Source organism: Calypte anna, chromosome 4 (genome assembly GCF_003957555.1).
Source record: "Calypte anna isolate BGI_N300 chromosome 4, bCalAnn1_v1.p, whole genome shotgun sequence".
In the NCBI taxonomy this organism is placed as follows: domain Eukaryota; kingdom Metazoa; phylum Chordata; class Aves; order Apodiformes; family Trochilidae; genus Calypte; species Calypte anna.
In genome coordinates, this window is record NC_044247.1 from 11,549,253 (window position 1) to 11,577,003 (window position 27,751).

General features: G+C 48.8%; 2 protein-coding genes across 7 annotated transcripts in view; both read right to left on the reverse strand.

Annotated features, from left to right (window-relative positions):
• Positions 1–872: 872 nt before the first annotated feature.
• On the reverse strand, positions 873–5,348 carry LOC103528334 (putative P2Y purinoceptor 10). Of its 3 annotated transcripts, XM_030448896.1 has the most exons (3): positions 5,153–5,348; positions 4,439–4,674; positions 873–2,192 (listed from the first exon to the last, which is right to left on the reverse strand). In XM_030448896.1, the coding sequence occupies exon 3, from the start codon at positions 2,140–2,142 to the stop codon at positions 1,024–1,026; it is 1,119 nt and encodes a 372-aa protein (XP_030304756.1). In that variant the 5' UTR covers positions 2,143–2,192; positions 4,439–4,674; positions 5,153–5,348; the 3' UTR covers positions 873–1,023. The 3 variants fall into 3 exon arrangements, with proteins under 3 accessions (XP_030304756.1, XP_008491871.1, XP_030304755.1); XM_008493649.2 differs by lacking the exon at positions 4,439–4,674; XM_030448895.1 differs by lacking the exon at positions 5,153–5,348 and having other exon boundaries at positions 4,439–4,688.
• A 2,985-nt stretch (positions 5,349–8,333) lies between these two features.
• LOC103528404 (putative P2Y purinoceptor 10) overlaps positions 8,334–27,751 on the reverse strand; it is a 29,373-nt gene continuing 9,955 nt past the window's right edge. The window contains exons 1-2 of one of the 4 annotated variants that reach the window (XM_030448900.1): positions 16,937–17,316; positions 8,334–10,144 (exon numbers count right to left, since the gene is read on the reverse strand). In XM_030448900.1, the coding sequence (XP_030304760.1) occupies positions 9,120–10,094 (975 nt within the window). In that variant the 5' untranslated portion in view covers positions 10,095–10,144; positions 16,937–17,316 and the 3' untranslated portion in view covers positions 8,334–9,119. Of the gene's footprint in view, positions 10,145–11,694; positions 11,755–14,828; positions 14,993–16,936; positions 17,317–27,751 lie in introns of those variants that run through there. The other 3 variants (XM_030448902.1, XM_030448903.1, XM_030448901.1) reach the window with 3 other exon arrangements.

Genomic DNA, 27,751 nt, shown 5'->3' on the forward strand with positions numbered 1-27,751 from the left:
CACTGATATTGGTTAATGCTCTTTGCTTGCTGTGCCTTGGTGAAGTCATAGTCTTGTTAATCTTGGGTTAAATCAGAGTCACAGAATGGTTGGAGTTGGGAGGGACCTTAAAGATCACCCAATTGCATGGGCAGGGACACCTCCCACCAGAGAGGATTAAGATGGGTTTGCTCCAGATGATGGATTTTTGTGCTGGGAAGAGGTGCAGGGTACAACTGTCCTGATGTGCAGGCTGAGGTGAGGGTGATGGGTGATGGGTGATGGGTGCTGTCAGGCAGGGCTGCAACTCCCCTGGTGCCACCTCCCTGAGCTGTGCTTCCAGCTCCAGGATTCAAAAGGCTTTTCAAAACTTACAAATATCCAAAAGCACTGAACCAAGGGAAAGGAGGGAGCCAAACCTGGCTGCAGGTCAGCATGGGAGAAGATCTGTCACCGGTGATGGCTGCTTTGGGTATTTTAATAACATTATGATGGAGAAAGCTGGGAGGCAAAGAGTCCCCAGCAGCAACAACACAACTAGAAAGTCTTTTTGCATCAAAATGTCCTTCTAGCTCAGGGCCTGGCACCTGCAGCACACATGGGTAATTCAAGATGTGTTGATGATGAATGTCTGGAGAAGAGGAGGCTCAGAGGAGACCTCATCACTCTCTACAACTCCCTGAAAGGAGGTTGCAGCCAGGGGGGGTCGGGCTCTGCTCCCAGGCAGCTCTCAGTAAGACAAGAGGCCATGGGCTTAAGCTCTGCCAGGGAAGGGTTAGGTGGGATATGTTGGATATTAGGAAAAAATTTTTTTCAGAGAGGGTGATCAGGGATTGGAATGGGCTGCCCAGGGAGGGGGTGGATTCTCCATCCCTGGAGGTTTTTAAGAAGAGACTGAATGTGGCACTGAGTGCCATGGTATGGGAACCACGGGAGGAGTGGATCAAAGGTTGGAGTTGATGATCCCAGAGCTCCTTTCCAACCCAGATGATTCTGTGGTTCAAGATGTATTTGGGGACCTAACAGAATCTTCACCCGTGGGCTTCAAGAGATGGACTCCAGCAGGAGCTCATCAGGTGGCATGGCAGGGATTTCCATGCGATTTATTCCACCAAAGAACTTGGGAAGAGACCAGAACTGGAGGTGGGGAAGGTTTCTCCTCCTCCTGACCCGGATGCCGGGGTCGGTGTCAGAGATAGAGAGGCTGGTCCTGCCACGCCTGAAATGTGCCCTCAGGGTGGCACAGCCATGGTGCAGCAGCTGGTCCTGGAACTCAGAGGTCGTGAAGTAGTAGAGGAGAGGATCCAGGCAGCAGTTGAGGCTGGCCAGGCAGAGGGAGATGGGATGGAACCGGAGGGCGCTCCTGTGCAAGGTGCAGTCCTGGGTGATGTTCTCGATCACCATCATGAAGAAGGGGAAGTTGATGTGGTAGGGGGTGAAGCAGATGAAGAAAACTGCTGCACACATCAGCACCATCCGCAGAGCCTTCTGCTTCTCCCCCGTGCTCTGCAGCTGCCGGGCACCCTCCCGCAGGGACCTCCACATCTGCCCCGTGCACCCGGCGATGATGCCGAAGGGGATGATGAAGCCAAAGAGCTCTGCCACTGTCACCAGAGCGATGGAGGCCCCGGGGCTCAGCTGTTTGACCCCCAGGTCTGAGAAGCAGGTGTCTGTGCTGTTGGACAGGGCTGGGCTCCTCACCACCAGCAAGGGCAAGCAGGCTGCCCCCACAAAGAGCCACACGGCGCCGCTGACGGCCGCCTCGTAACGCCGCTTCCAGCCCTTAGCCCTGAAGGGATGGAGGAGGAAGAGGCACCTCTGGATACTGATGCAGGTGAGGAAGCAGATGCTGGCGTACATGTTGAGATATTTCAGGTAGAAGCAGACCTGGCAAAGGAAAGTCCCAAAGGGCCAGGTGTGGTTGATGTAGTAATACATCCGTAGGGGCAGCGAGAGGACGTGAGCCAGGTCGGCCAGGGCCAGGTTGATCATGAAGATGACAGCTTTGTTCTTCCTGCTGAGGAAGCGGCACAGGACCCACAGGGCTGTGCTGTTGGCCAGGAGGCCGGGGATGAAGATGAGGGTGTAGGTGGTGGCATAGAGGGTGGACTGGAAGGACATCTGGGGAGCAGTGCAGTTCCCCGAGGATGCGTTGGGCTCCATCTCGGCTGAGTCTCCTGGGTCATTGGGTGATGAGGGTGCCTGGGAGGTTCCTGCAGGATTTAAAAGCAGATGCTGTAAAACCAAAACCTTTCCAGTGTTTCCCTGCATGGAGGGAAGACCTTGGAGGACCTTCCAGTACCTGAAGGAAGCCTACAAAAAAAGAGCATATAGTGATAGGGCAAGGGGGAATGGCTTGAACTGGAAGAAGGGAGGTTTAGGTGAGACATTGGGAAGAAATTCTTTGCTGTGAGGGTGATGAGATCCTGGCTCAGGTTGCCCAGAGAAGTTGCCCCATCCCTGGCAGTTTTCCAGGCCAGGTTGGATGGGGCTTGGAGCAACCTGGGCTGGTGGGAGGTGTCCCTGGTAAGCCTACCAGCAGTTTTGGTAGGACTAGAAATGAAAAGAAGGCTTTACGTGGAGCTAGACCTTGTCTTTTTTGGATGTGGAAGGGCAGGGAGGACAACATTAGCCTCAGCCTGGGCTCGTGCTTGTCAGCAGCTGAGCAGGCTCTGGTGGGGAGGGTGCAGGGAGATCTGTGGGAGCTCTGGTCCAGACCCAACCCTGGATTCATGAGCTCATCACCAGCCAGACACACACTGGTGGTTCTGCCCCTCCTGCTAACTCAATTCCAGCTCTCATGGCACGTTGTGCAGGCATCCTGTTGTAGCAGCAGCAATCAGCCTCCAGCTGCAGCTCAGGACACAAAGGAAGATAAATAGATCTGCCTTGCAGTTACAGCAGAATTTCTTTCCATCCATGGACCTCTCTGGCTGCCCCCAGCCCACCCTGAGGGTGCTGGTGGGTCCTGGGGAGTTCCCAGGTGGTTGTACAGCTCTCTGGAGAGCTGATGGGTTTTGCAGAGCCCTCAGGGAAGGGTCTGCTCTCTGGGGAAGAGGCAATTCAGCAAATTGTAACCCTGGATTACAAGCCCAGGGGCTGTGTAGCATCACCTGCAGCAAAACTGCACTTTTCCCCTTGGAATGGAGCCTGTGAGGGTTCCTCTACCCTGCTCCTTCTCCCCAGGGCAGCTTTGCAGAGGAGTTGCCCCATTTTCAGCTTCAGGAGGAAGGTGATATACATCAATCCTGAGATGTGCACAGGTATCTCTGAGATGCAGCCTCTGGGCTGCCTGCCCACCCCATGCACCTCTGATGGGAGAAGGGATTCACCCCCATCTCTCTGCAGGTGTGGGGCTTCCACCTTCCTTTCCAAAGTGAGCCCTTCTCCACCTGCATTCTCCCTTTTCTCCATTCCCCCAGGGCTTGGCTGCAAAACAAAACAAAAAAACCAAAAAAGCAAGGCTGGCATGAAACCCCAGCTGCACTTTCTGGATGCTGACTGCACTTGAGCCCACAGTCAGGCTTCTGATGTCCCCACTGAGCTGGGACAAGGCAGGGGAAAAAAGTGGTGGAAAAGTGGTGGCAGGAGAGCTTTCCTTGTCCCTGCAGAAAATAAGGAAGGAAAACTGCTGGGGTCCACAGGGAATGCAGCTATTCCCATGGCATGGCTTTCCTGTGGCAGAGGGGGCACTTGGTGCTGTGAGGTCCTGGAAAGGAACCGTGTCCCCACTGTCCCCAGTGTCCCTGTCCTGCTGGCACATCCCTGTCCAAACCTTGTCCTGCAGGTGTGACCAGGAGAAGGCTCCTTGCTGATTTTTCCTAGGTTTTGGCTCTCTCTGGGATCACAGGGCTGCCTGTTTCTCAGTGGGGGGGTTGGGTGTCACTCCTGGTATCAGACCCTTCAGTTTTTAGGTGGCTGCCCCTGCCAGGCAAGGGAGCAGGAGGGAGCTCCCTGCTGAGTTATTGCTGCTCTGTTCCCATTCACTTCAGCACTTCCTGAAAAGGTAGATTTTTAAAATTTATTATTGTTTTTCAGTTTTCATCTTCCTTCCTGTCTGTGCCTTGCCCTGAGCCCCTCCAGTCCCTCCATGCTTTGCCCTGAGGGGTGCTGGTGGCAGAGCAGTGATGCCCCAGGGGGGTTTTGTTCAGTGACTTCAGAAAGCCTTGTCCAAAACCCTCCCTGCCATTCCTTGATTGTTTTCTATTTCAGATTGTTTTCCTATATTTAAGTTTCATCCTATCAATGGAGAAGAGCTGGAGGGGAAGCCTTTTTTATTTCTTTTTTTCCCTTTTTAAGTGTCAAAGCTGAGTTTAATTGAGCTGAAACCACAGAGGGGAGACCAATATCACTGCCAGAGGAGCTAAAGCCCTGGCTGTGGATGTAGCACTGCAATTTGTTAAACATTCAGCAACTTTGCAATTAATTAAGAGGTGAAGACAGCAATTTAAACACCCACCTTTCTTTTTCTGAGGCTGTGAGCAGCAGATTCTGGTGCTGGAGGCTGTGGCTGTTGGAAATGGTTGGGTTTGGCTGAATCACCCTGTGCCCCACCCAGCCCCACATCACTGCCCTGGTGCATTTACTGCTCCTGAATCCTCTGGCAAACTCAGCTTTTCCATGGCTTGGTTGGACAAACTGAGCTGAAGCTGTGGTCCTGGCTGGGGCAGAGCTGTTGCCTTCAAGCCTGGGATGCTGGAGGGAAAAATCGGGGGTTGGGGGAGGGAATTAAAAAAAAAAATAAAATCCACTTTTGGCTTGAACTGAGCTCCTAATTTGAAGTAGCAGAGACTTTCTGGCACTTGGGTTTAAAGCAACAATTTTGTTTGTTTAATTTAGGCACTAATAGGAAATGCATGAAGGGAGCGGGTTGGTTATGGCAGCTCCTGTCAGTAATGACAGAACTGATAGATTTGGGGTAAAAGAGAGGTTTTTCTTGAGTGCAGGGCAGCCTGCTCAGAGCTCTGCTACCCCAGCCCTGAGACCAAGACCCGTGGGCAGGGGCAGGAGCTGCTGGGGCTGTGGCACCAGCTTCTGCCTGAGGAGATCTCTAGAAGAAGAATTTTTAAAAAAAGTTTTAACCCCTCTCAAAGCCCCCATAGCTTCAGCCTCCCTTCCCTTCCCCATTCCCCCCCACCCCCCCAAGAAAAAAGAGAGGAGAAACTCAGCTTACCTTCTCGAGAGTCCCATCCTTCAAGGGGGAGACATCCATGCTAGGGAGCAGCCAGAGAGATCTTTTCTCTTTTTATTCCCTACCCATTTTTTCTGCAGCAAATCCCAGCACCTCCTGGTCCAACTTCCCCACGTTTCGGGAGGGCTGGGACCCCGCTGGCATCTGCAGCCCGGGGGGGTGGCTGCAGAGCAGGAAATCCTGGAGTTTGTTTCTCTTCCCCACGCCAAACATGGAGAGCTGATGACGTTAGAACAACTGGGAAGGTGATGATGTCATTGAAGACCTGGGATGCTGCTTGCTTCCCTTCCCTTCCCTTCCCTTCGGGTGGTTTTTTTTTTGGGGCACAGAAGTTGTGGGAGGTGGCGGCGTCCGGTGGCGGAGCTGCTCCTGCTTTGAGTCCCAGGCACTTGGCATCTGCTTGCTGCAAACTGAAATACAGAAGCCAAACCCTTCCACTAAGGGCTGGCTGGAGGAAAACTGAAAGCTGTGCCAGGGAGGGTTACTGGAAGGCAGCAATTTTCCTTCATTTTCTTGGAAGTTTGGTTAGCCTCAGACTATCGAGGCTGTAGGCTAAAGCTGAGGGGGCTGACTTTTTTTCTGAAATAATGATGGCTTTAAGGTGGAGATTTTCTCCAAATACAATTTTATTTTTTTTAAACAGCACAAGCATAACGTACATTATTCCCAATTTTTCCTCTTTGCCTCCTTTAATTCCTTTCCCATACATGTGTGCACATCTCTGTGTTTTAGATCTTTTACTAAGCACAATCTTCTGCTGAAAACTGGCAAGCCTAGATTGCAGTGTGATTTATGAGCTGCCTGGTTTCTACCTGAACAGTTTTATGGGATAGGCAGTGTCACCTCTTGCAGCCCAGGGCTTGCCAAGAGAATAAGGGTGTTCGCATCTCTCCCTCTCTTACTGTAGGGAATGTATAAATAGAACTGTTCTTGCTCTGTTCATCTATTTTCTGTAATTGGTCCTATGAGCCTGCAAATTGAAAGGAACATAACTGGAAGAGAAATGAAAGGAGGAGGCTATTATACCCTTTAATTGTAAGATAAATCTGCCAGCTCAGGGGCTGGGACCAAGGCTGCATCCACAGCATCCGAGCCAGGGGCTCTGCCAGCATCAGTGGAGTGGCAGTGACATTGGTCAATGTCTTCCTGCAAGCAAAGGCAAATCCAGTTTATATTCAGCTTTTACGCCAGTTTTTATAGGCAGATCTATGGGATTCTTCATTGCCTCTTGCTTATCCACCAGGTAAACTCAGCCCGTTGGCACATGAGTCCCCTGTGAAGCTCCACGTTTTTCATCTCAGCTGAAAGCAACACTCTGGAAGATGTAAGAGCTGTTGATCATGCCACATTTTCTTCTTGGGCATCTTTACCAGCAGCTGGTGCAGGTCCTTGGAAGAAAGAGCTGTGCTTGTGTATTTCCCAACCATTCCCAGATTATAGAGGGGTCCCTGGCACTGTGCCCCGTCCCTTTCTCCAGAGGTTAAAGGTTGATCCCAAAGCAAAGTGGCTGTTCCATCAGGATATCCTGCCTGGGACATCCTTCTTCTCTGCCCCCAGCACACACCCAGTGCTCTTTCACTGCCCTATTTTTAGGGGTGTGTTTGCTGCAGGGCTGCTGGGGAAGGAGAGGTCAGGAGGGTCAAACTCCCACCTCAGGGTTTGTAACCACATCGAGTCCTTCCTCTGCTTTCTCCAGCAGATCTCAGCTTTTCTGGCCATGGAAAGCTGCTGCACCAACAAGCCTCTGCCTTCAGCCTATACTATCCAGCCTCTCTGTTGTTCTTCCATGTATATTTTTGTTCAGCTCTTGTGGCTTGTTACAGATACTAAATTTTTAGGCTTTCAAAGGCAGAGGAGACAAAGGAATTTTTAAATAAATGAGACTTGATCTAAAGCCTCCGGATAAAGGTGGTCTTTGCCTTTAGTCTGGTATCCTGTGGGCAGAAGGCCAAATGCATATGATCAGCATCTCTTTAAGTGCTCAGCATTGAGAAATATCTGACAGGATGCACCTGAAGGATGTATGAACCACAGCAGGGGCCATTCAGGAGGAGATCAAGTTCTTATTCAGACAAAGCAACTCACCCTTGTACAGGGACTTGCTATGGCTTGGCCAGAGCCATCTTCAGATGGTTGTGGGGCTGGGTCAGTCTGGTGCTTACAGTCGTCCTCACCCCTGCACAGGGGCAGCATTTTTTTGGAGGCTTTGATTTATTTTACAGCAAATAACTTGGTCACTCCCTACTTCTTCAGGCTAAGCCCTTGTGCAACCAGGTTTTGGTCTTAATGTACCAAAAATCTGTTAGGGGAAAAGAAGAGGGTTTGTATTTTTGAGCTGGCTCCTAGCTGTCCAGCTGTTATCCTGCATTTGCAGCTTATTTGGTTTCTCATTTGTTCAGAGGGCTGGTAATTTCATTGAAGGAAAGAAAATTAAGTTGAGGAACTCGCAGGATCCTGCAGTTCAGGACCTGATGCTGCAGAAAGGCATGAAATCCCATGGGATTTCCTTCCAAATATATTTGATCATAGGAGGACTCAAGAAGGAGAGGAATTACTGCAAAGAAATTTTTTTTTTTTTTTTTTTTTTTTTTTTTGCAAGCAGGTGAATGACTTGTGTTGGAGCAGGTATTTCCATGCCAGGTCTCTGTTACAACCCTGTAGGGGAAAATAGTGACCAATTGCTGCTGCACCAACCTGGGTGTCAATGATGGGAGTGCTTTTTTTAAGCTGTATAGATTTGGATCTGCAAAACTGGATGAGATAGAGATGGTTTCTGTGGTCCTGCCTGCACATGAGGATGGTAACAGTCACTCCTCCTTCCCCATCATCCACCAGAAGCAGCAAAACTATTCCCATGGGGGACATTGCTGTCCCCCAAATGCCTCTAGATTCAGTGGAAGTGGTGTGGTTTAAAAGCAAAGCAAAAACAAAGAAACAAAAAACTTCCTACCACTGATTAAAGTGGGTGAAAACCTTTCTGTAGTCAGGCAAGAAATCTGTTCAGAACCCAAGCTGATGCACTCCATCACTTGAACACTTTGATTCAAGGAGGAGCAATCCTGTGCAGCTTTCTAGGTGTGAATGTTGACTGTGAGACTCAGCTGATGTTTGCAAAAACATTTATTTGGGAAGCATCAGTTTTTAGAAAGAGAAATTTAGGACAAGCTACATCACTGCCATAACAGTGCCTTCAACTTGCTTTCACCCAATAATCAGCACCAGTGTAAGAAGCTGCCAGGTCAGTCAGGAAAAACATTTCTGTTGCCTTCAGGTGAAGGCTCTTTGCCTTCTTTGCATCACCTGCAGCCTGTGACAACACTCTATGCCACAGTGCCTTGTTTCAGATGAGCTTGTTTTGGTATTTTCACTTATCCACCTGTACTGTTAAGTTCATTGTACTATAGCCCAAATTATCTTCTCCCAAAGAGGAGGAGAGCTACAAGAGCTGGCTGTATTTTACTAGTAAGTCCCCTTTGCCCTTTAGAGGAACTGAAGAGTGATGGTTATTTTATTTATATTTTTATGCCCTTTATTTTACTGGCCATTTTCAGGTTCTTCTATGTACTGTGTGCTTTTAAACGAAAGGACACTTTGGTGGATGTCAATGTGTGGGTAGTGAGTGTCTTGGGTTTGATCATAGTCATGGAGTGGGGAAAACAGCAGAATAGCTCCTGAGATGTTTCCAGCAGTTGCTAACCAAAGGTTTGTTGCTCCCTTGGGTGTTCACCTTCGGCCAGGTATGCTTGGCAGTGGTCAGTGCAGTCACACCTCATGGGGCGTTCAGCAGCTTGGGCTGAACCAGAGCTTTACCTTCCAGGTACTGAAAGGTTTCCACTGCTACAAAACTCCCCCGGATCAACTCGCAGGATCTTCCACAACGGAGGGAACATCACAGAACAGTCCCAGATTCCCTAGGGAATCCCTCCCTGCTTTGAAGCCAGCTTTCTTGTCACTCCTTAATGGACGAGGCACTCTCCTTGCTCATCAGCCGGCTCCTGATGGCCACGCTGCTGTGCCTGGAGAGCTGGTCCTGGAACTCTGAAGTCGTAAAGAAATAGAGGATGGGATCCAAGCAGCAATCCAGGCTGGCCAGGCTCAGGCAGAAGGGTTGGGTGTAGAGGGTGATGGCACTCAGGAAGCAGTCGGTGATGACGTTTTCTTTCACCAGCACGTAGAAGAAGAAATTGACGTGATAGGGGGCGAAGCAGACGCAGAAGACGATGGCACACATGAAAACCATCCTCAGAGCCTTCCTCCTCTCCCCGCCGCTGGGCAGGGACACCTGGAAGCCCCGCAGGGAATCTTTGGTCTTCCAAGTGCAGAATAAAATAAGGAGGAGGGGGAGGATGAAGCCAAAGAGCTCGGCGGCCCCGGTCATCAGCACGGCGGCCACTTTGCTGTCGATCTGCCGGAGGTGGAGGTCTGCAAAGCAGGTCCTGGTGCTATTGGCCATCCCGTAGTGGCGCATGATGGGGAAGGGCAAGCAAGCCACCCCTACCACTAGCCACACGGCCGTGCTGATGGCCACGTCGTAACGCCGCTTCCAGCCCTTGGCCCTGAAGGGCTGATCCAAGAAGAGGTACCTCTGGATGCTGATGCAGGTGAGGAAGCAGATGCTGGCGTACATGTTGAGGTATTTCAGGTAGAAGCAGAGGGAGCAGAGGAAGGTCCCAAAGGGCCAGACGGAGTTAATGTAATAATAAATCCTTAGGGGCAACGAGAGGACGTGAGCCAGGTCAGCCAGGGCCAGGTTGATCATGAAGATGACAGCTTTGTTCTTCCTGCTGAGGAAGCGGCACAGGACCCACAGGGCTGTGCTGTTGGCCAGGAGGCCAGGGATGAAGATGAGGGTGTAGGTGGTGGCGTAGAGGCTGTTCTTGAAGGTTATGTTGTGGCTGGAGCAGGTCTGGTTGCTCTGTGTCATGGCTGGGCTGCTGGAAGCATCTGTCGGGGTAGAAGGCAACTGGGTCACCCCTGGGGAGGACAAAAAAACTGTGAGGGGCTGTGGGGGCAAAGGCACTGCTGGAGGGGTGGATTTTCACATTGATGTTGCTTTTTCAGCTCAAAGCAGAGGTTTGGAAATGTCTTTTCTATAAAACCTCCTGCTGTCTTCTTCAAAGCTGCCCCTTCAGGGGTCTGACACCTTTCCCATGGGATGGGGACACCATTCCTGTTATGTCACCCCCTTCACTGGGTTAATATCCACCTGAGATTTAGCAGGGGTGAAGCTGCTCCCTGATGCTGATGGAGGAGCAGGAGAAGCTGCCTCTGCTTTTGGCAGCTTGGGGTCATTTGTGGTTTGGTTTCTGGGTAGCAGGGAGGGAATACATGGAAGAAACGTGTCCACAGCCCAGCTTTTGGGGACCCAAAAGCCAAATGTGGGTGCCAAACATTGGATCATACTTGCTGTTAAGTTGTACATGAGGCATTGCACTTGTGGCATGGCTCCTGACCCCATCAGTGGCCCCAGACATCCACCCTCTCTAAGCTATACTTTTATTTTTAGATGCTTCCAATTTCTGTCTCTCCTTTGCTTCAGATGAGTGGGGATTTCCCATGTTGAACTGTTGGGCCACCTTTCTTCTCTCAATTATTGGAACTGGTACTTGTTTTCAGGCAAGCCTCGGCAGGGAGGGTTTGGTTTTAGGGGTATTTCCCCCCAGGTTGTAATTCTCTTTGCAGAGATCCCCTCCTGTGCCTAACACAAGGCTTAAAGTTTAATATTGGGTTCTTATAGTGTGGGGCACTGCAGACACTGATTCATTCCTCCTGACTCATTTCCTGCACCACTGGCAAGGGGCATTGGCCAGAAAAATGCTTCTCTAGGTAGATATTAGTAACTCAGACCCCGTTACTAATGTTTTTTTCCTTCATGTTGCAAAAACAGAAGCCTCTAAGGCTCCCCAGTGACCAAGGGCACAAATTTCTTGTTAATCCTCGTGGTACTTGGACTTGGCAGCTCCTATAGATGCTGTTCAAGGCTCTATGGAAGGGTTTGGGAAGGTCCCAGCATGGGACATGGGCCACCCCTCCCATGGGCCCTGTGGCTGTGGCTGATGCTGAGCAGGGCCACCCAACCCTGCTGCTCTATCTCCCCAAGCAGATGCTGCTGTTGACTTCCTGGCTTTTCTTTTTAACCTCACCTTTCATTTTCTCATGCTTCTCAAAAAGCAAGGTCTGCACCTTTGCCTCCTGTAGCATCCCCAGGGGTAGCAGCTGGGCTGCATCCTTCACTGAACCTCAAAGAAATGCTGCAGCTGAGAAACCCTCTATCTGATCCCCCTCCTTCTCCAAGATGGCCCAAGTGCCTCAGAGAACACCTCCCAAGCTGGTTTGCTCCCCCCAGTTTGTTCCAGTAACCCCCTCCCCAAGGCACCTCTGGTACAAGATGTTCTGCTCCTTGGTGGGGTGTCCCCAGCTGCCCCCATTCCAGGGCACCACAATTTGCACATGAAGGGGGGGAGAGGGCTCCAGAGGTGGTGGTAAGGAGGGGGAAAGATGCATCTGGCCCAGGGTCTGCTCACCACAGCTCTGAGAAGCACTTTTGGAAGCCTCCTGCTCTTCTTTCTGATGCTCCTGAGTCAGGGAGTGGAGAGGGCTGGAGCTGAGCACTGCCACGGCCACTCAGGACATTGCTTCTCAGAGCCTGATGTTTGGGTGTGTTTCCCCCTCCCCCCCCCCCCCAATATCTGGTGCTCTGGGTGTCTGTGATCCTTCCCATCTGGTTCATGTGCAGCTCTGCCTGGATACAGCATCTGCTGCCCTGGTCTCTGGTCAGAGCAGTGCTCACTGCACCCAATTTCTGTCCCTTTGGGTGACTCCCACTGTGCCATGAAGCCCTTGGTACTATCTACCCTTGGGTGCTAAGATGAGGCTGACTGCCTGCTGCTTCTCCAAAACCCAAGTGCTAGGAGGCCACTGAAGCCATGGAGGATAGAGGCACATTTGCAAAATATTCTTTTTTTTTCTTTTTTCTGTTACTGAGATGCTGGCATGGAGGCTTCAGCTCCAATGAGCCCCAGCAGCCACTTTGCTTCTTGAGGCCCCTAGATACAGTTGGCCCTTATTTACATCTCATGGGACAGCTGGGGACCAGACCAAATAACCAAGTTTAAGCTGCTGACCCAAACTGGAGCCCGGGAGGGTGACCCAGGATGTGGCTGCTCTAGCTGGAGGGTGATGCTGGGTGCCAGGACTCAGCCTTCCCTTTCTGATGAAAGGCAGCAAACCAGGTAGAGCCCACAGCCCTCAGAGGTCCCCCCTCAGCCTTCACCTTCATCTGCTAATTGTCCACAAGGTGTCAGAATTAATCAAGATTTCATTTTTTTGGAGGGGTTTTTCCAGCCCCCCAGGGAACCAGGGCTGTCTGAGCAGGGAGAAGCAAAGATGTGATTGTGTTGTCCCAGTTTGCTCTGTCTTCTAGGGTGATCCCAAATTAAAAAGCTCTGTGTTGCTGAGTAACAACTGAGTAGGGGGAAAAAAAGCCCTCCCAGGAACAGTGCTGATATTGTTGGTATTTACAGGTAAAAGAGCCCTGAAAAGCTGCACTTGGATGGAGACCAGGGAGCTGCTGGTAACAAAGAGGTAACAAACCCCAACCTGGGCAAAGGCAGAGGATGCCCTATCCCCACCACCCCGAGCAAAGGTAACACCAGGATGGATGAAGAGGAGATGTGTGGCTGCAGAGTCAGAAAAAAACCTTTCAGTGATCCTGAGGTGGGGCCATTTGCAGTGAAGGGACTGAGCAGGCTGTGCAAAAGCATTGACAGGATGGAGATGCACAAGGGTGATGTCTGCTGGCTCATCAGAAGGGGACCCTTTCTGAGAATGAAGGATTTCATTACAAAGTCATCAAAACATGACAAGATTAAACAAAACACACCCAGGCATCTGCTCAGGGAACTAGAAAATGATTCTGTTCCTCCCCCTCCTCCTGCTTCTCTTATTCAGGTTGCAGCTTAGTCCCACACTGTCCCTTCAGCTTCCCAGGGGTGCTCAGAAGCAGCCACAGCGATGCCCCAGAAGGTTGGGCAGAATTCAGGGCTCCAAAGATGTAGAGAAAGCAAAAGCTTTGGCTGCATGGTGTGTGTGCTGCAAAGCTCCATCAGATTTTACTGAAGTTTTTTTATGTATCAGGGAGGCAGTTCCTACTGAGACATTGCTTTCCAAATAGGATTTCTTTTTAAGGGGTAGTAAATAAATACAGTGTTATCTAAGTAGTGCTTTTCCCATTTTAATTTGAATCTGAATTTTTGAGGCTGTTGCAATAAGGACATAATTAAGTGTGCAGCTTGTTAGTTGTAGCTGGATGTTTGGAAATTAAACGTGGCATTTCTAGGAAAAAAATGTTCATCTGGGTAGGACTGGGAAGCACAGCAATGCCATTCCAGCATGCTGGATCATTTTGGAAAGCCCATCAGCAGGCAGGTTAAGTGATTTGTTTAAGACACAGCTGTCTGCAGGCTGGGAATGTCTCATGGCATTGAACTTGCTCTTGGATACAAAACAGAAGTGGAAAGCTCTACATTTCAGGGTGCTGCTGCTGGGTCTCTTTGTCCAGAAAAAAAAAAAAAAACAAAAACAAAAAAACAAACCACCAACAAAAAGAAAACAACAAAATAATTTTTAAAAGCAGACCTGGGTTTGTCTGATCTGCTCTGATGAGATGTTTTCATTTTGCAGCACTCGTCTAATCCTGGCTTCTGCAGCACTGGCAGCTGAGGAAGCAGCACATGGGCACCCAGAGGACAGGGACACAGCAGGACAGGGACATGCAGAGGACAAGAACAGGACAGCAGCAGAACCCCCCCTCTGGCTTCACCCATCCTGCTCCAGCCTCCTCTCCTCCTGAAATCTGCAGCAAGCCAGAGCTGATGTGGGCTGTGCTGCAATTCCCTTTGGATTTGCTGTAAGGAAGCTGAGATTCAGGAGCCACCTGCTCTGAGTCTGTGAGTGCCCAGGGACATTTCTGCCCTGTCCCCATGGGACCTGAGCTGCCCCTGCCAGGGTCTGCAAACCCTTCACTTGTACAGCTCAAAAGCTTCAGCCTATGAGGTAGGTGAAGTTTTAACCCCGAGCAGTGGCTGCAGTCTGAATGATGAATTAAAACTGCCTTGGGGTTCTCATTACCAGAAGCAAGGCTAAAAAATCCTGCTGGTTCTGTCACCTTGTGTCCCCCTGAATGGTGTTTATTCCCTACTATTACAATTTGGTGGCAGAGCAAAGACAAGCAGCCTGCAGGTATTTTTTTCATAGTAATATAAATCACTGCTAGAAAAGATTTGCGACTTCCCTTTACTGTCAACTATCATCTAAAATTAAAAGAAATTCCCTGAGAAATCAGGCAAAAGAAATTGTGCCCTGCAGTGACACCGGAGAGCAGCTGGAGACCCCCTGACTGCCCACACTGGAATATTTTACTTTCTCTAGCAACACCAGTTTGTTCCAGCTCCTCCACACCTTCCTACAGAGGTTTGGTGTGCAGGGAGCCCAAGACCTCCCCAAAGTTATTTGCTTTTTTTAAAAAAATCTCCCCTTGGCCAGAGCCGACCCCTCTGAGCAAAGCCCGAGCAGCACAAGGTTTTTGCAGGGAGCAGCCTGGGTTTGTCAAACCCTGGCTCAGGGTCTGGAAGGGCCATGATGTTGCCAGCAGCCTTACCTTGCAGGCAGGAGCCCAGGGATGTGCAGCCGTGGTGCAGGAGGAGGTGGAGTGTCCCAGCTGCACCCTGCCAGCCCCGCTGACGTCTGCCTGGGGACACGGGTGACACCCCGGGGTGCTGGGACCTGCTCCCCAGCCCTGCCTGCTCTTCCTGGTATTTGTCTGCTCACAAACAAGTTTGCTCACAAAACCAGGTGTTGCCCCCAAATGGGCTTGGTGTGACTTTGTCCTGGGTGTTTTCTCTCCTCTCAGCACCCCTTGGGCTGCAGGTCCCTGGTGGAGCTGGGTGCACCCATTCCTCCTCTCCCACTCTTCCTTTCCCAGCTCCAAGCTGACCGTGGAAACACTCCTGAGGTTTTTCCTTGCTCCTTCCTGGGCAGTTCAGCTTTGGGGCTCAGCTCCTGGTGGCTGGGCTGGGGATGCTCATTGCTGCCAGGGAGCCTCAGCTGCTGCTTGCTCTGCTTCCCCTACTGCTAAGACCTCTTCCTGGTGAAGTCCAACTTCCCAATGGCTTTTTATAGTGCTGCTGTGAACATTTCCTTGACATTTCTCTCACATTAAACCAGCAGGCAGCCCAGGCTGCACTTCCTGAAGCTGACTGCCAGCGATGCCCAAGGGGGGCAATAATGAAATTATTTCAAGCCATGGGGTGAACCCCAGCTTCACCCTTATCCCAGGAACAGATGCCTTAGCCAGGCTTTACCCAGGTGGAGGATCTAACTGCTGAGATTTTCAGAGAGCTACCAGCAATCTGCTCTGCTTTGCTTCTGGTTTGCAGCCTGCAACTGTCCCCATAGCTCAGCAGTTCCCTCTGCCTGGTTGTGGTTTAAGTGGAACATCACTGTACTTACTACGTGACTAGGGGACACAGCAGGTGCTGATGGCAGACTGCTCAGAAACCTCAGAAACCCAAAGCTTAATGGCTCTGATTCAAATGAGACTGCTCCCCAGTGAACCCCCCCCCAAAACCTGTCCTGATTTCCCTGGATTGTCAGAGGAGGTTGGGAGAAGCTGAGAGATTGTCAGATGTTTATTTTAAAATTATTTATATGGGCTTCATGAAAAGCAAAAGTGAGTTATTGGCTGATGTTGCAGTGTTTATCAGTACATCCTGTTTAGCTGGGGAGTTTTATTTGTTTGGGTTTGGTTGTTTTTTTTGGTTTTTTGGGGTTTTTTTTGAGTTTTTCATCAGCAATGGGAACATATTTGCTGGAAAGCAGCCAATCCCAAAGTTGCCTTTAACCTTTAAATCCCCACACAATCTCTGCAACCCAGCAAGCTAAGCAGAGCCTCAGGGGCAACTCAGGAACACTTCAGAGACTGAGCTGCCCAGCAGGAAAACAAAGAGGATGAATTCTTCTCCAAGTGCTGTCCTGGCTGCAGGAACTTCCATCCCATCCACAATGCTCTCATCCCTTGCTTAAGTTTACCCAGTTACAAAGTGGGGGGAACATTTTCCTGTCTGAAGCTGCAGGATGTATGCTGGCTGTATTTTTGTAATTGTATTTTTTTTTTTTAATCAGCTAGAAGGTTACATACATAGAAAAAACTTCTGAGTGACCTGTCCAGTGCTGCCTGCTCTTGGTACCAGGCAGGATTTTAGGATTGCCAGTCTGAAAGATTTGAACTTTGCTTGTTGGCATTGCTTATCAGTTATCCTGCAGACAGGGGGTGAGGAAGTGGCTTTTGCTGCTGCTAAGACCAAAATGGGGATTTTGCAAACCATCCAGGTTACAGCTGTACATTCCCTAAAGATAGATTGGGCCTGGTTATGCAGGGAACACTTGGATTTGCACACCATGCCTCTTCTTCCTGCTCACCAGAAATATTCACCATCATCATTACCTCCATTAGAGATAACCAGCAGGTTACCTACACCTTGTAGAGGTAACCAGCACCATGCCCTATGTCAGAGGCAAACCAGCCCAGGCAATGTTGCCTGAAGCTCAGAGTAGGGGTTTTACTTCAGCCTAAAATCCCTGAGGAGCACCTGGGCTGGGCTGCAGCACAACCCGAGTGTCCTCCCCTTGAGACATGAGAAATCTGATTGCAGCAGCAGCAGCCCTGGGCAGGGGATGCTCTGGGTTGATGCAGGGTTCAGAGCCCACCTGCAGGTTTGGGAGGCAGGAGGTTGGGTTTGCATCACTTCTGCCCCTGTTGGGTGATGGAGCAGTGAGCAGGGGACATTTGTGGGGCTCTCAGGCAAAACATCCACATCTGGTGTGGTGGGGAGCTTGTCTGAGCGTACACAATGAACACCTGTAGGAACAGGGTAGCTCTGTCTTTTCTGGGCTTCTGCTGCCTTTTGGAGGTGTCTTCCAAAATCCAAAGTGATGTTGTTACCATCTGTCTCACCAGGCAATAGGAGCATCAAGGTATTGGTGTTGATAGGATCTCTGGAGCAGTTGTTATGAGATAGGAATGTTTTCCATGTGGAGAAAGGAAGGAGTCATATGAGGACAAAACCAATGTCCAGTGAAACAAATTACAGCCCTTTGGTGGGAAAAAAGAATTGCATGTTGAAATTATTATTAATATAACTTTTGTTATGTTGTTATTATCATTATTGTTGTTACTATTGATATTGTTATTTTTATTACTAATATTTACCTGAAATATTTCATGTCATAGCATGGAAAGCAAATTCATTTTGCTGTCAACTCAGACCTTTGCCATATGGAAAAGCAGATATTTCCAGGAAGATAACTGAGATGTTTTATGATTTTTCTCCCAAGTTGCAAATAGGGAAAGTAAATATTTATATCCTGGTTGTCTGACTCCCTGTGGAGAATTAGACAGGTTTATTTAAAGGAGTAAAATCTCTTCTGGTAGAAAGAGATGTTCTATGCATCTGTGCAAAGCAAAGTGCATATATGTGGTGTTTGTTCTGAAGACTTCTTGCATGGTATAAATCTGATAACAAAAAGGGGAACACAGAATGGCAAACATTTCAAACTTCAGTACTTTTATCTGTGGGGGCCCCCAGATGGTGATCACTCTCTTCCCTTGGGAAAAAAAAAAAAAAGAAAAAAAAAAGAGAAAGAAAAAAAGAAAATGAAGGCAATTTGAGAAGGTAAAACCTGACTGTTCTGTGAGAAATAACTTCTAATTATCTGCCTGTGTTTTTATGGCAACTGAAATATCACTGCTCTCCTACAGAGCTGCAATGACAGAGCATGGTTAAATCACATTGTTAATAATTTCCTCTGGTCCTAGTACAGGCACACATGTTCTTTATGTCCAAAAGAGAGGCAGATTCTCCTGGAAATAGGTTTTTAATTCAAAACAGGAGCGTTCCCTAATAGAGAAGCCTGCTGGTTCTGTCTCAGTTCATCACTGAGCACATCCCACACTCATCCCTTCCCTGGGCTCCTGAAACTTCACATCCAAGGACTTCTGCAGGAACAAAAATATTCCTCTTGGAGAGAGGAAAGGGAAAGGAAATCATAGAATGGTTTGGAGCCTGGGTTACCCAAACCCTTGGAACCTTCCCCCAGATTTTATTCAGACCAGCACCTCAAACCTCTGGAACTGGATGAAATTCTGAGCAGATTTTCTCAGGGGAGATTTGGGGCTTGCCAATAGCAGCCACAAGTACTTATTGCTCAGGACTCTTGTTGTTAGGTTACTGCTATTTGTTTCTGAAGTTCTGTTTTTCAGCAGAAACTAAGGAGGAGGAAATACGGCTTCTCTTCTCACACACCAGAGCCTCTGAGAAGTATTTTCCATGCAACTGCTGCTAAGAATAGCTTCACCAGTTGTCTTTGCTAAAACTTCTTTGCCATCTTTTACAGCTCAGAATCACTCAAAACGCAGAACCCAGTGACCTCTGGTCTTTGGAGGGGTTAAGAAAGAAAATCTGGGGGGTTATGGATGGATCTGTGGGGTGCAATTTGTGCTTTTTTTTGCGGGTGGTGATTTTAATGCCTTTGCCAGGTTTTTCCAAGAGGCTTCCAAAGTTCTCTTTCCAAGGGTGTCTATAGAGCAGTGAGTAACCCTGTAGTAGCTGCTGCCAGCTTGCACATGGGATTCCCATTTCTCCTCTGCACAGCATCCTTCCTCTGCTTTCAGGACCCTTCTGCTGACTGCCAGTGCTCACTGCCCAGCTGGGTTCTGGAGGAGAAAACCCAGCAAAAGCTGGTGAGATCCACCTCGATGGAAAGAGTAGGGAATTTAGGGGCTCTAGAGCTCTCCCCACATGAGGATCTCCTAGATCATCATACTGAGGGAACCCAAACCACCTTAGAAGCTCTCTGCCATGCTGCTGAGTGACCCCTCCTGTCCTGCAATGATATTTCTAAGAGGAATTAATGAGAGTTGCCATTGGTGTGCCAGTGTCCCAAATGCTCTCTGTGCCACTGCAGGCTGCTGCAGACATGGCTGTAGAGTGAAGGGCAAGGGTTTTCATGCAAATTGGGACACAAAAAATGTAAATCGTGCCCGTAGGGGATTCCCAAGCCTGGAAAACACCCTCCTAGAAAAATATGAGCAACCAATGCTCGTGTTCTCCATCACATTTTCTTCACAAGACTCTGCTTCCCCTTTCACTTCGTTTGGGTAAAGGTTTTGATGAAAAAAATAGGAATAAGTTCACAAGAAGGAGGTCAGATGCTGACATAGACAAGAGCAGTGCCCAGGTCAGCCCAGACAAGCAGAGAAGTCAAAGCAAGTCAGCTCAACTCAGTGTACCCAAGTCCTGGGAGAGATTTTCCCCCAAAGCATCTGAATGCCACAGGTTCTGAGGAGCTACAGGGACACGGCTACAGCTGAAGACCTCCAGTCCAACAAGGTGTAGGCAAAGCAGCCCTAAGGAGCTGGGCAGAGGCACGGAAAGGAGCTGTGGCATCCCCAAAAGGAGGGGGATATGGTGAGAGGGAGCAACAGTGCCAGCCATGGGCACTGCTTCCCATTTTGGATCCTTTGCTTGCATCCCAGAAGTGGTAAATCCAGCTGTGTGTTGGGAGGAATGAGTAAATCTTTGCTACCACAGGCAGCTCATTGGGATGGAGGAGTCAAGGTTTCCTTGGCAATAATAATTCACTGGCCCTGTTGATTTTTTTTCAGTCAGTACTTCTCCTTTTGATGAATTCTCTGGTGTCTGCATTTGGGTTGTCTCCTGGCTGCTGTTTTCTCATTCAAATTTCTCTTTCACCCCTCAGACACTTTCACACCTGGGGAGGAAATGCAACACAATAATATCTGCAGGCTACAGATTTCTTCAGTTTTGCCATGTTCTGAGCAGAGAGCATCCTTCAAACCCAGGGATGACACAGTGATACAGCTACATACTATTTTTCTTATTTTCCCCCTGTTTTCTCACTTTTTTAGCTTCTCACTTATTTTGTTTTCTATCCATAGTGCAGGTTGGATCAAACTACCAATTCCTTGAGTGGTATTTCTGAGGCTGGGTTATCAGTTGTCCTGAAAGATTTGACTCTAAGGGATGTTTAAGGTTTTTTTGCACAGAGATCAGGCTCACCTGTGTGTGCAGATACTGGGGGTGTTTTTCACAAAGAGGTCTTGCAAAAGGCTTCCCACACCCAGAGGACACATCTAGCTGAGATACCTAATTCAGGAACCAGACTGCAGCATCCCATCCACCCTGAGACAACCACCATCCCACAGACTCCTCCTGGGTTTTTAATCTGATTGTAACATTCCATTTTTACTGCTTTAAATGAAAATCTGACAATTTTGGAGATCCAGGAGAAAAGTTTGCTGACTGGGATAAGGCCTCTGTCTTCAAAATCTGTTGAGAAACTGAAGACTGAGGTCTGGGGGGGCTCCAAGAGAGAGAAAAAGCTCAGAATTGGCTTCTGAAAAAACATATTTTCAGATTAAAAGCAAAGTTCCTTATTTCCCTTCCTCCCTGAAATCAGCCATAGCTGACCCCAGGTTGTGCTGGGCTCTGTCTGAGAAATGGAATCTGTCTTTGAATCTGCTGGGTTTTCATTTTCTCATTTCAGGCTGGGTTATGGAGTTTGGGGCTTTGGGGTTTTTGGGGGGGTTGGTGGTTTGGGGTTTTTTTTGTTTTGCTTTGTTTGGGGTTTTTTTTGTTTGGTTTTTTGGGGGGTTTTTATGCTTCTTGAGCTTTCATAAATCACTTTGCTGGTTTTTTTTTTTTTTCTGTTTACTCTTCATAAGCAGGACACAGATGTTTCCCAGAACTGTCAGTAATTCTCAGGTTCCTCTTCCACATTGATACCAAACCTTTGGTCTCTACTTTTCCCAGGGCTTCTCAGTACCTTTGCATCTAGGAAAAAACAAAGTCTTCAGCCACAGATGACAAAACAGATTGTCTTGGGTAGCTGCATCTCATAAGCTCATGGTGTAATCATTTTTTTTTTCCTGAGAACCGTTGTGCAGTTAAGAGAATAATAAAAAAAAGAAACCACTTGTCATGGTTTGTGGTCGAGACTGTGATGTCAGAATTTTGCTCAGTTAAATAATAATGCCAAGGTGCAAAGATCAGCCATGAGGGTTCCTTTTTTCTTTCTTTCTAATTGGAAAGAGAACTTTGATCTGGATGGAGCATGGACACCAGGGTTTCCAGGTCAGCTCTATCACCAGGTACTTATTAGATTGCTCTGGAGCAGAAGACATCAGGCTCCATCAAAACATTATCCTGCCTTTCACCAGCAGTCTCCAAGGATGCTGGGGAAGAAGGGAGGAGATGCCTGGCACAGTGTGTGGCATGAGACGTGTGCCAGGGCTGGAAATTCCAGCCAGAGCAGAGGAGAGGTCACAGGAGGGATTCAGTGCAGCTCTGAAAGGTGGTGAGAGGTTTAGGAAAGAGAAGAGGAGGAGCACATCCTGAGCATCCCTGGGGTATCTGGCAGGAGGAGGAAGGACAGAGGCCCCAGTCTGGCACTGGGATGGTGAGAGGCACCTTGGAGCCATGGAAAGGGCTCTGCAGAGCAGCAAGAGAGAACCAGGACTGATTTCCCATCAGGTCAGGCTGAAGCTGCAAGCAGGAAATGTTTGTGATTTGCCTGCAATATGCTTTTATGCTAGAAGTGGCAAAAGGCACTGATCTGATTCTCATGGGGAGTGAATGAGACATGGCAACAAAATACACTTTTGCTTCCTAAAACTCAGCCCTGCAGGGAGAAAGGGAGAGGAGCTTGGCAGCTGGGAGCACTCAGGGTTTCTCTGTCTCCATTCAAGCTTCTCTGTTGAGAAAAGTTTCCCAAAAGGGGCAGAGCATTTTCATCCTGTTGTAGTGCAGTTTGAACATGGCCCTTTTCACATGAAGGTGTGGATTCACCAGACCTACCTTAGCAGCCACTTCCATGGCAGCTGTATTTTAACCACCAGGTGTTTAAGCCCCAAACTCAGTTACCTTTCATCTCATTGCTATTTCTTCACATCCACCTTCCATCTGACACTCGAGCAGTGCATGGCTGCTTCCTGCTGATATAAATTAGGGACAGAGCTCATAAAGTGCATCCACATCACCTGGAAGAACAAACACCCCTGGTGTGAGGACTCAGGTGGCTGCAGAAGCTCCTCCAGGGATGCTGAGTTTCTCCTCCAGCTGCAGGGAGGTTCCTTGGGAGAGTGGGTGCTGCTCAGGGGAGCTGAGCTGGTGAACACCTGAGCCCTTCCTCCCTCCTTTAGCTCCCTGAGTCTTGAATTCCTGGCTGCACAAGTGGAAGAACTGAGAAAGGAAGGGTGGAGGAGGCACCTTTCCCTTTTTCAAGGAATAATTGACAAGTGTGGTGGTCAGGGGAGTCTCCCTGGAGGCAATGGGTGGGATACCCAACTTTGGTGCCAGCTCTGAGCCCAGCAGGTCCTCCAGCCAGGGGGAAATGACAGCCAAGGGACAGCAGTGGCACCAGCACCAGGCTCAAGCACTTGGATGCTGTTTATTTATTTTGAGCATCTCTGCATCTTCATTTTGTGAGGTGCACATTGACCACCCAGCCCCAGCCCTGAGCATCCTGGCCCTGCCAGCACAGTTCCTCTTGCAGGAGCTCTCAGGACCTCTCTGCAGCTTTGTGGCCAGCTCAGAGCCCATGCTCTTTGGTGCAGCTGTTATCACTTCCCCAGGTCTGAAGGCCCCTGAGCTCTGAGATGAGGCACAGACAAAGCTTTGGGTATTTATAGAACTCCCCTGGTGAATTATTTGAGCACCTCATGGTGGTCAGTGTGTGCGGCCCTCCCAGGAGCAGCAGGGGTGTTAACAGAGGGAGGACCAAGAAACAGCAAGTGCTCAGATAGAAGCCTTGGATTTCATAGACTCATAGAATGTTCAGGGTTGGAAGGGACTTTTAAGATCCTCCAGTTCCAGCCCCTCCCTCCTGCCATGGGCAGGGACACCTCCCCCCAGGTCAGGGTGCCCACTACATCAGGTTTCTTCTGGTGCAGAGCAGGAGGGAAGGGAGGTGAAGCCCAGCACCAGGCACATCCCATCCATCCCTCTGCTCAGAGACAAAGAAGAGGGGAGAAGATTGCTCTTGGCTGGATCAGGGCACATCCCCACACTGGGGTCAGCAGCTGGGGTGGGAGTGAAGAGAGGAAAAAAGCTCCCTCTGTGCAGGAAGGGCACTGGGGTTAGGGGAAAAGGAGGAAGGCATTTTGGGGGCTGCTAGAAGGAATCTGGGGGGAGAGTGACTCAATGGCTTCTTGTAGACAAATCTGGGAGGCTGCAGGGTCTCATCTCATGGGGTTTGGCAGCTGTCACACCTGGTTACTCAATCTTTGCTGGGGTCAGACCCCTTGATGGCCTTCAGCAGCCTCACCTGGGGCTCTTCTTAACTCCATTTAAGCTCAGGATGGAGCCTCAGCCCCTTCCTCCCCTCACTGTGGTCTGGGATGCTCCTGGGATGCACCTCAGCCCTGCAGGTAACCTGGGCTAACCTTGCTCTCCATAACCTCAGTGACTTATTTGCACTTTTGCTGCTTTCTCATGCTCCGTGGCAACTCCAGGCCCTGCTGCTCATCCCAGACCCTTTTTCTTTCCATGTGTACCTGCCCAGCATGGCATTCATTGCCTTTCTCCTGTGCACCTGTGATCTCTTTCTCAGAAAATGGGATGCTACAGTCAGCAATTTTCCTTCTCTGGTTTCATCCATGGTTCTGTGTCTTGTGTTCAGTTCCACAATCTCCTGGGGTTTGGGATAAGGCTCTAGTCGTTTTTTGTTTTTTTTTCAGGATAAAACTTCCTCCCCAATATTTTTTTTTTTTTAGGTTTTCTCTTCTCTTGTATTTTCCCTCAACTTCTCCTCTCTGGATAATCTCTCAGATCTTTGCCTGTGCTGTGCAGTGTGGAGTGGGCCCATCTGGAGGTGCTTCTGCTCTCCCTTTATCCCAGTTAAAGCTTCAAATGTATTTTGGGTTGAAAACCTTGCAAAGCAGAGGTGTTCTCACCCCCTGAGCTATTTGGGTGCCTTCTCTTGTGCTTTTCCTCTCGGGCACACGATGGCAGCACACGATTTCAGGACAAATTAACAAACATTTCAAAAAATAACTGACTGCAAACTTTTGATCCTTTTCTTTCCAGCAGCTGGTCAGGGAGGTAACAAATATTTCTTCCTCCAAGCTAAAATATCTTCCTTCCTTTATCAAAATGCAATCTATTCCTCCTCTGGCTCCTTTAATTTGGTATGTTTGCTCCTGGTGCTGTGTCCTCTTGCTTGCAATCCCAGGTGGGATTTTCCTGGCAGGTTGTTCCATAGCTCAGGACAGTGCCATGGGAAAAGGCTTCATGGCAGGAATCTGGATAGGAGGAATGGGGAAGGATGCTCAGACCAAGAGGGCCTTAAGAAGCAGTTGTAGGGGGAGAAATTCCTGGTATGAACCCAGGGCATGAGGACCTGGAGTGGCTCAGGCTGCCCTGGACACAAAGATTTTTAAAGAGCTGCTTTTGAAGAGCAATTTTCAATTTGTTTTTTTTTTCCTTAGGGGGGTGATGAGCGGGGTAAAAATATTTTTCCATGCCAGAGACCCTCAACTTTTATCTGTCAGCAAACGAATGGATGAGAGGCAGCTGATGGGGTTTTGTATTCCTCATTTGTGTCCCAAGGCTGCCCCCTGGTGCTGCTGGGTCTGGCCCCCCCGCCCAGGCTTCTGGTGGCCACGCAGCAGATTTGGTAGCCCCGAGTTACTGAGCCTTTTGCTCAGTGTTTTGCTCGTGTTGCTCCTGGGTCTTCTGCCACTACTGCTACTTGAGGGCATTTTTGGTTAGTTGGTTTTAGTTTGGTTTTGGGTTTTTTTTTTTTGTTTTCTTTTGTTTGCTTGGTTTTTGGGGGAAGTGGTTTGGGTTTTTTTTTTCCTAAAAGGGAATTTCTTACAACCACGTTTGAATTCTTCCCTAAATGCTTCACAGTTTCTGCACCAACTCTCTCTCCCTGGTGGACTCTCTGGTTTGACTTCTGTTTGATGTATAAAACCGTTTTGTTTCTTGAATAATGAAACCTTCACACAGAGAAAAACCAAGAAAGCAAACAACAAAACCAACACAAAATACAACAACAACAAAAAACAGAACACACACACCCTAAAAAAAAAAGGGAAAAAAAGGCTCTTTTATCTATTTTTACAGTAATTAAACCCATCCATGCCTATTGCCTTGTGTGGGACAATATTTTTGGTCCAGCAAGCCAAGCAATCAAATTAATTACAGGGGGGAGCACCTTGTATTCACTCCTTCAAGCTTTCTGGAATGAGCAATCTGAAACAGAGATGCTCTGGAGCAAAGTAGGATTGTGAATTAGCCTGTACCTAACTAGTGGAAAAGAGGAAAAAGAACAGCTTGAGAAACTTGCTATTTCCTCAGGGGTTTTTTGCTATCTTTGATAGCTTCATTAGTCTCTAAAGTTAACTTGAGCAACCTCAGACTGAGCAGAGCTGGACTGCACTCCAAAGGCTCAGCTGCCTTGCCCTCAGGACAGCCAAAGAACACTTGGTTACTGTAAAGATGCTATAAATGCATCAGCCAGCTGTGGAGTTAGAAATGAAGATGCCTGAAATAACAGGCACAGAAGGGAGGTGAAATTCAAGGCTCAAAGTGTGGCTATTTTCTCACTGAGTGCCTGCATGTACCTAGCTGGATGAATAAATACTGTGTTCTTGCAGAAGTGTGGGAAAATAAACTTGGAGGATTTAAAATACATCAAAAGCCTGGGCTGATTAGGAGCTTGTTGGTGAAGGGGAAGCTTGTGGGTGTTGTCTTTGGGTTAGGGAAGCTCAAAGCCATGCAGAGAGAACCCATCCATTGCATAGAACTGGTGGGCTCTGGGCAAAGGCAGAGGATGAAAGAGTATTTCTTGCTTTACTAAACACCAGGGAAGAGCCGACCATGTGGATGCAGTCACTGGAGGATGCTCTGCTTGTACACTGAACCCAAGTAATTAGATGTGTGAAACTGAGAAGGGGCCTGTACCCCCTTCAGAGGGCAGACTTGTACAAAGGCTACTGGAAAAAACCAAAACAAACACACAAACAAAAAACCCAAAACAAAACTAAAAAAAAACCAACCACAAACAAAAAAATAACCCCAAACAAACAAAAACCAACCAAAAAAAAACCCCATCAGGCTGTCAGAGTTCTTGTGGGGGCAAAAGAGGAATAATCTCTGTGTTCTGTACTGCCCTTTGGAGATGCAGCCCAAGTCCTGGAGATCCAAGGATGCTCAAAACCAAGTTTCAACAAAGCTCTTCCCACCCTGCAGAGGTTACTTGAAGGGCCCTGGTCCTGGTGGCAATCAGGGCAGAGCTGTGGGGAATGCAGCAAAAGCATCAGTGCTCCCATCTGCCCAACTTCCAGGTCCTCTGGGTGTAAGAAACCCACCAAACCCTCTTGCTGGCACTGCTGAAAGAGGTCTCAGGAACAATCCTCCTCCTGATTTCTAAGGCTTGATATTAATTTTTACCTGATAAATGGGGGGCTATACAAAAATGAATCATGCTGGTTTAACTTCCTTTTCCATCTCATGCTTCATGTTCAGGTTTTTTTCCTACCTGTCCTACATCACCTCACCCTTTTGCCACATTATCCTGCTCTCTCCTTCTCTCTTGTTCTTACAGGTTTCCTTCTGCTTTACTTTTTCATTTCCCCAAGCTTTTCTTGCCCCTTTATGTCTATTTTCCAGCTGTCTGCACATCCCCTCTTCCCCTTAATTTGTTGCTCCTTACATTCTCCTCTCTGAGGGGATGGGAGGGCTTTGAGCTCTCTCTCTTTTACTTTTTTGTGGGGTAGAGGAGTGCAGGGTACCAGATTGAAGTGGGTAACACCCAGCTGAAGGGTAGGCTGAGGAGATGCATTTGGGGAGCACCAGTTGCTGGCTGGATTTCCAAGGACAGGGAGATGGCTGCAAAGCCAGTGCTGGGTCTGCTTTTACCTTCAAAAGTGACAGAAATCTCCCCAAAAGGGACCTGCCTGGACAGGTGACATCTCTGTGCCTGCAGCGTGCACAAAGACAGGCTGCAAACAAATGTATTCCTTTGCAGGGTGTCCCCCCAGCCCGAGATGAGAAGCAGGAAAGTGTTGGGATGAGCCACATCCCTGTTCCTGTCTCGTCCTGCAAGAAGCCTGCAGATCCCAGATCCCAACCAGCAGCATCATCCCCTGGATCACATCCCTCCCCTTCCTGAGCATCCTGCCTTGGATCAGAGGTAAGGAGCCCAGCACCAGCTGACTCGAGGGCAAACTGTGGTTTTCTTGCTCATGCAAGCTGAAAGGAAATATGATTTATGTTGTAGGGTCTTGCTTCATCAATATGGGATCCTATGGGTTTGTTTTGTCACTGTGCCCAGTGAACCACCCCAGAAGTGGGGAAGGCACATGGGAGGGTGCTCAGGAATGGTCCTGTCCCAGCCAGGACCTCAGCTCAGCTCTCCAGAGCTTCAAAGGCTCAAGAGAAATACTGATGGTCTCCAAAACCCCACTGGAACTTGCTAGCCAACCCATTTGACTTCTGA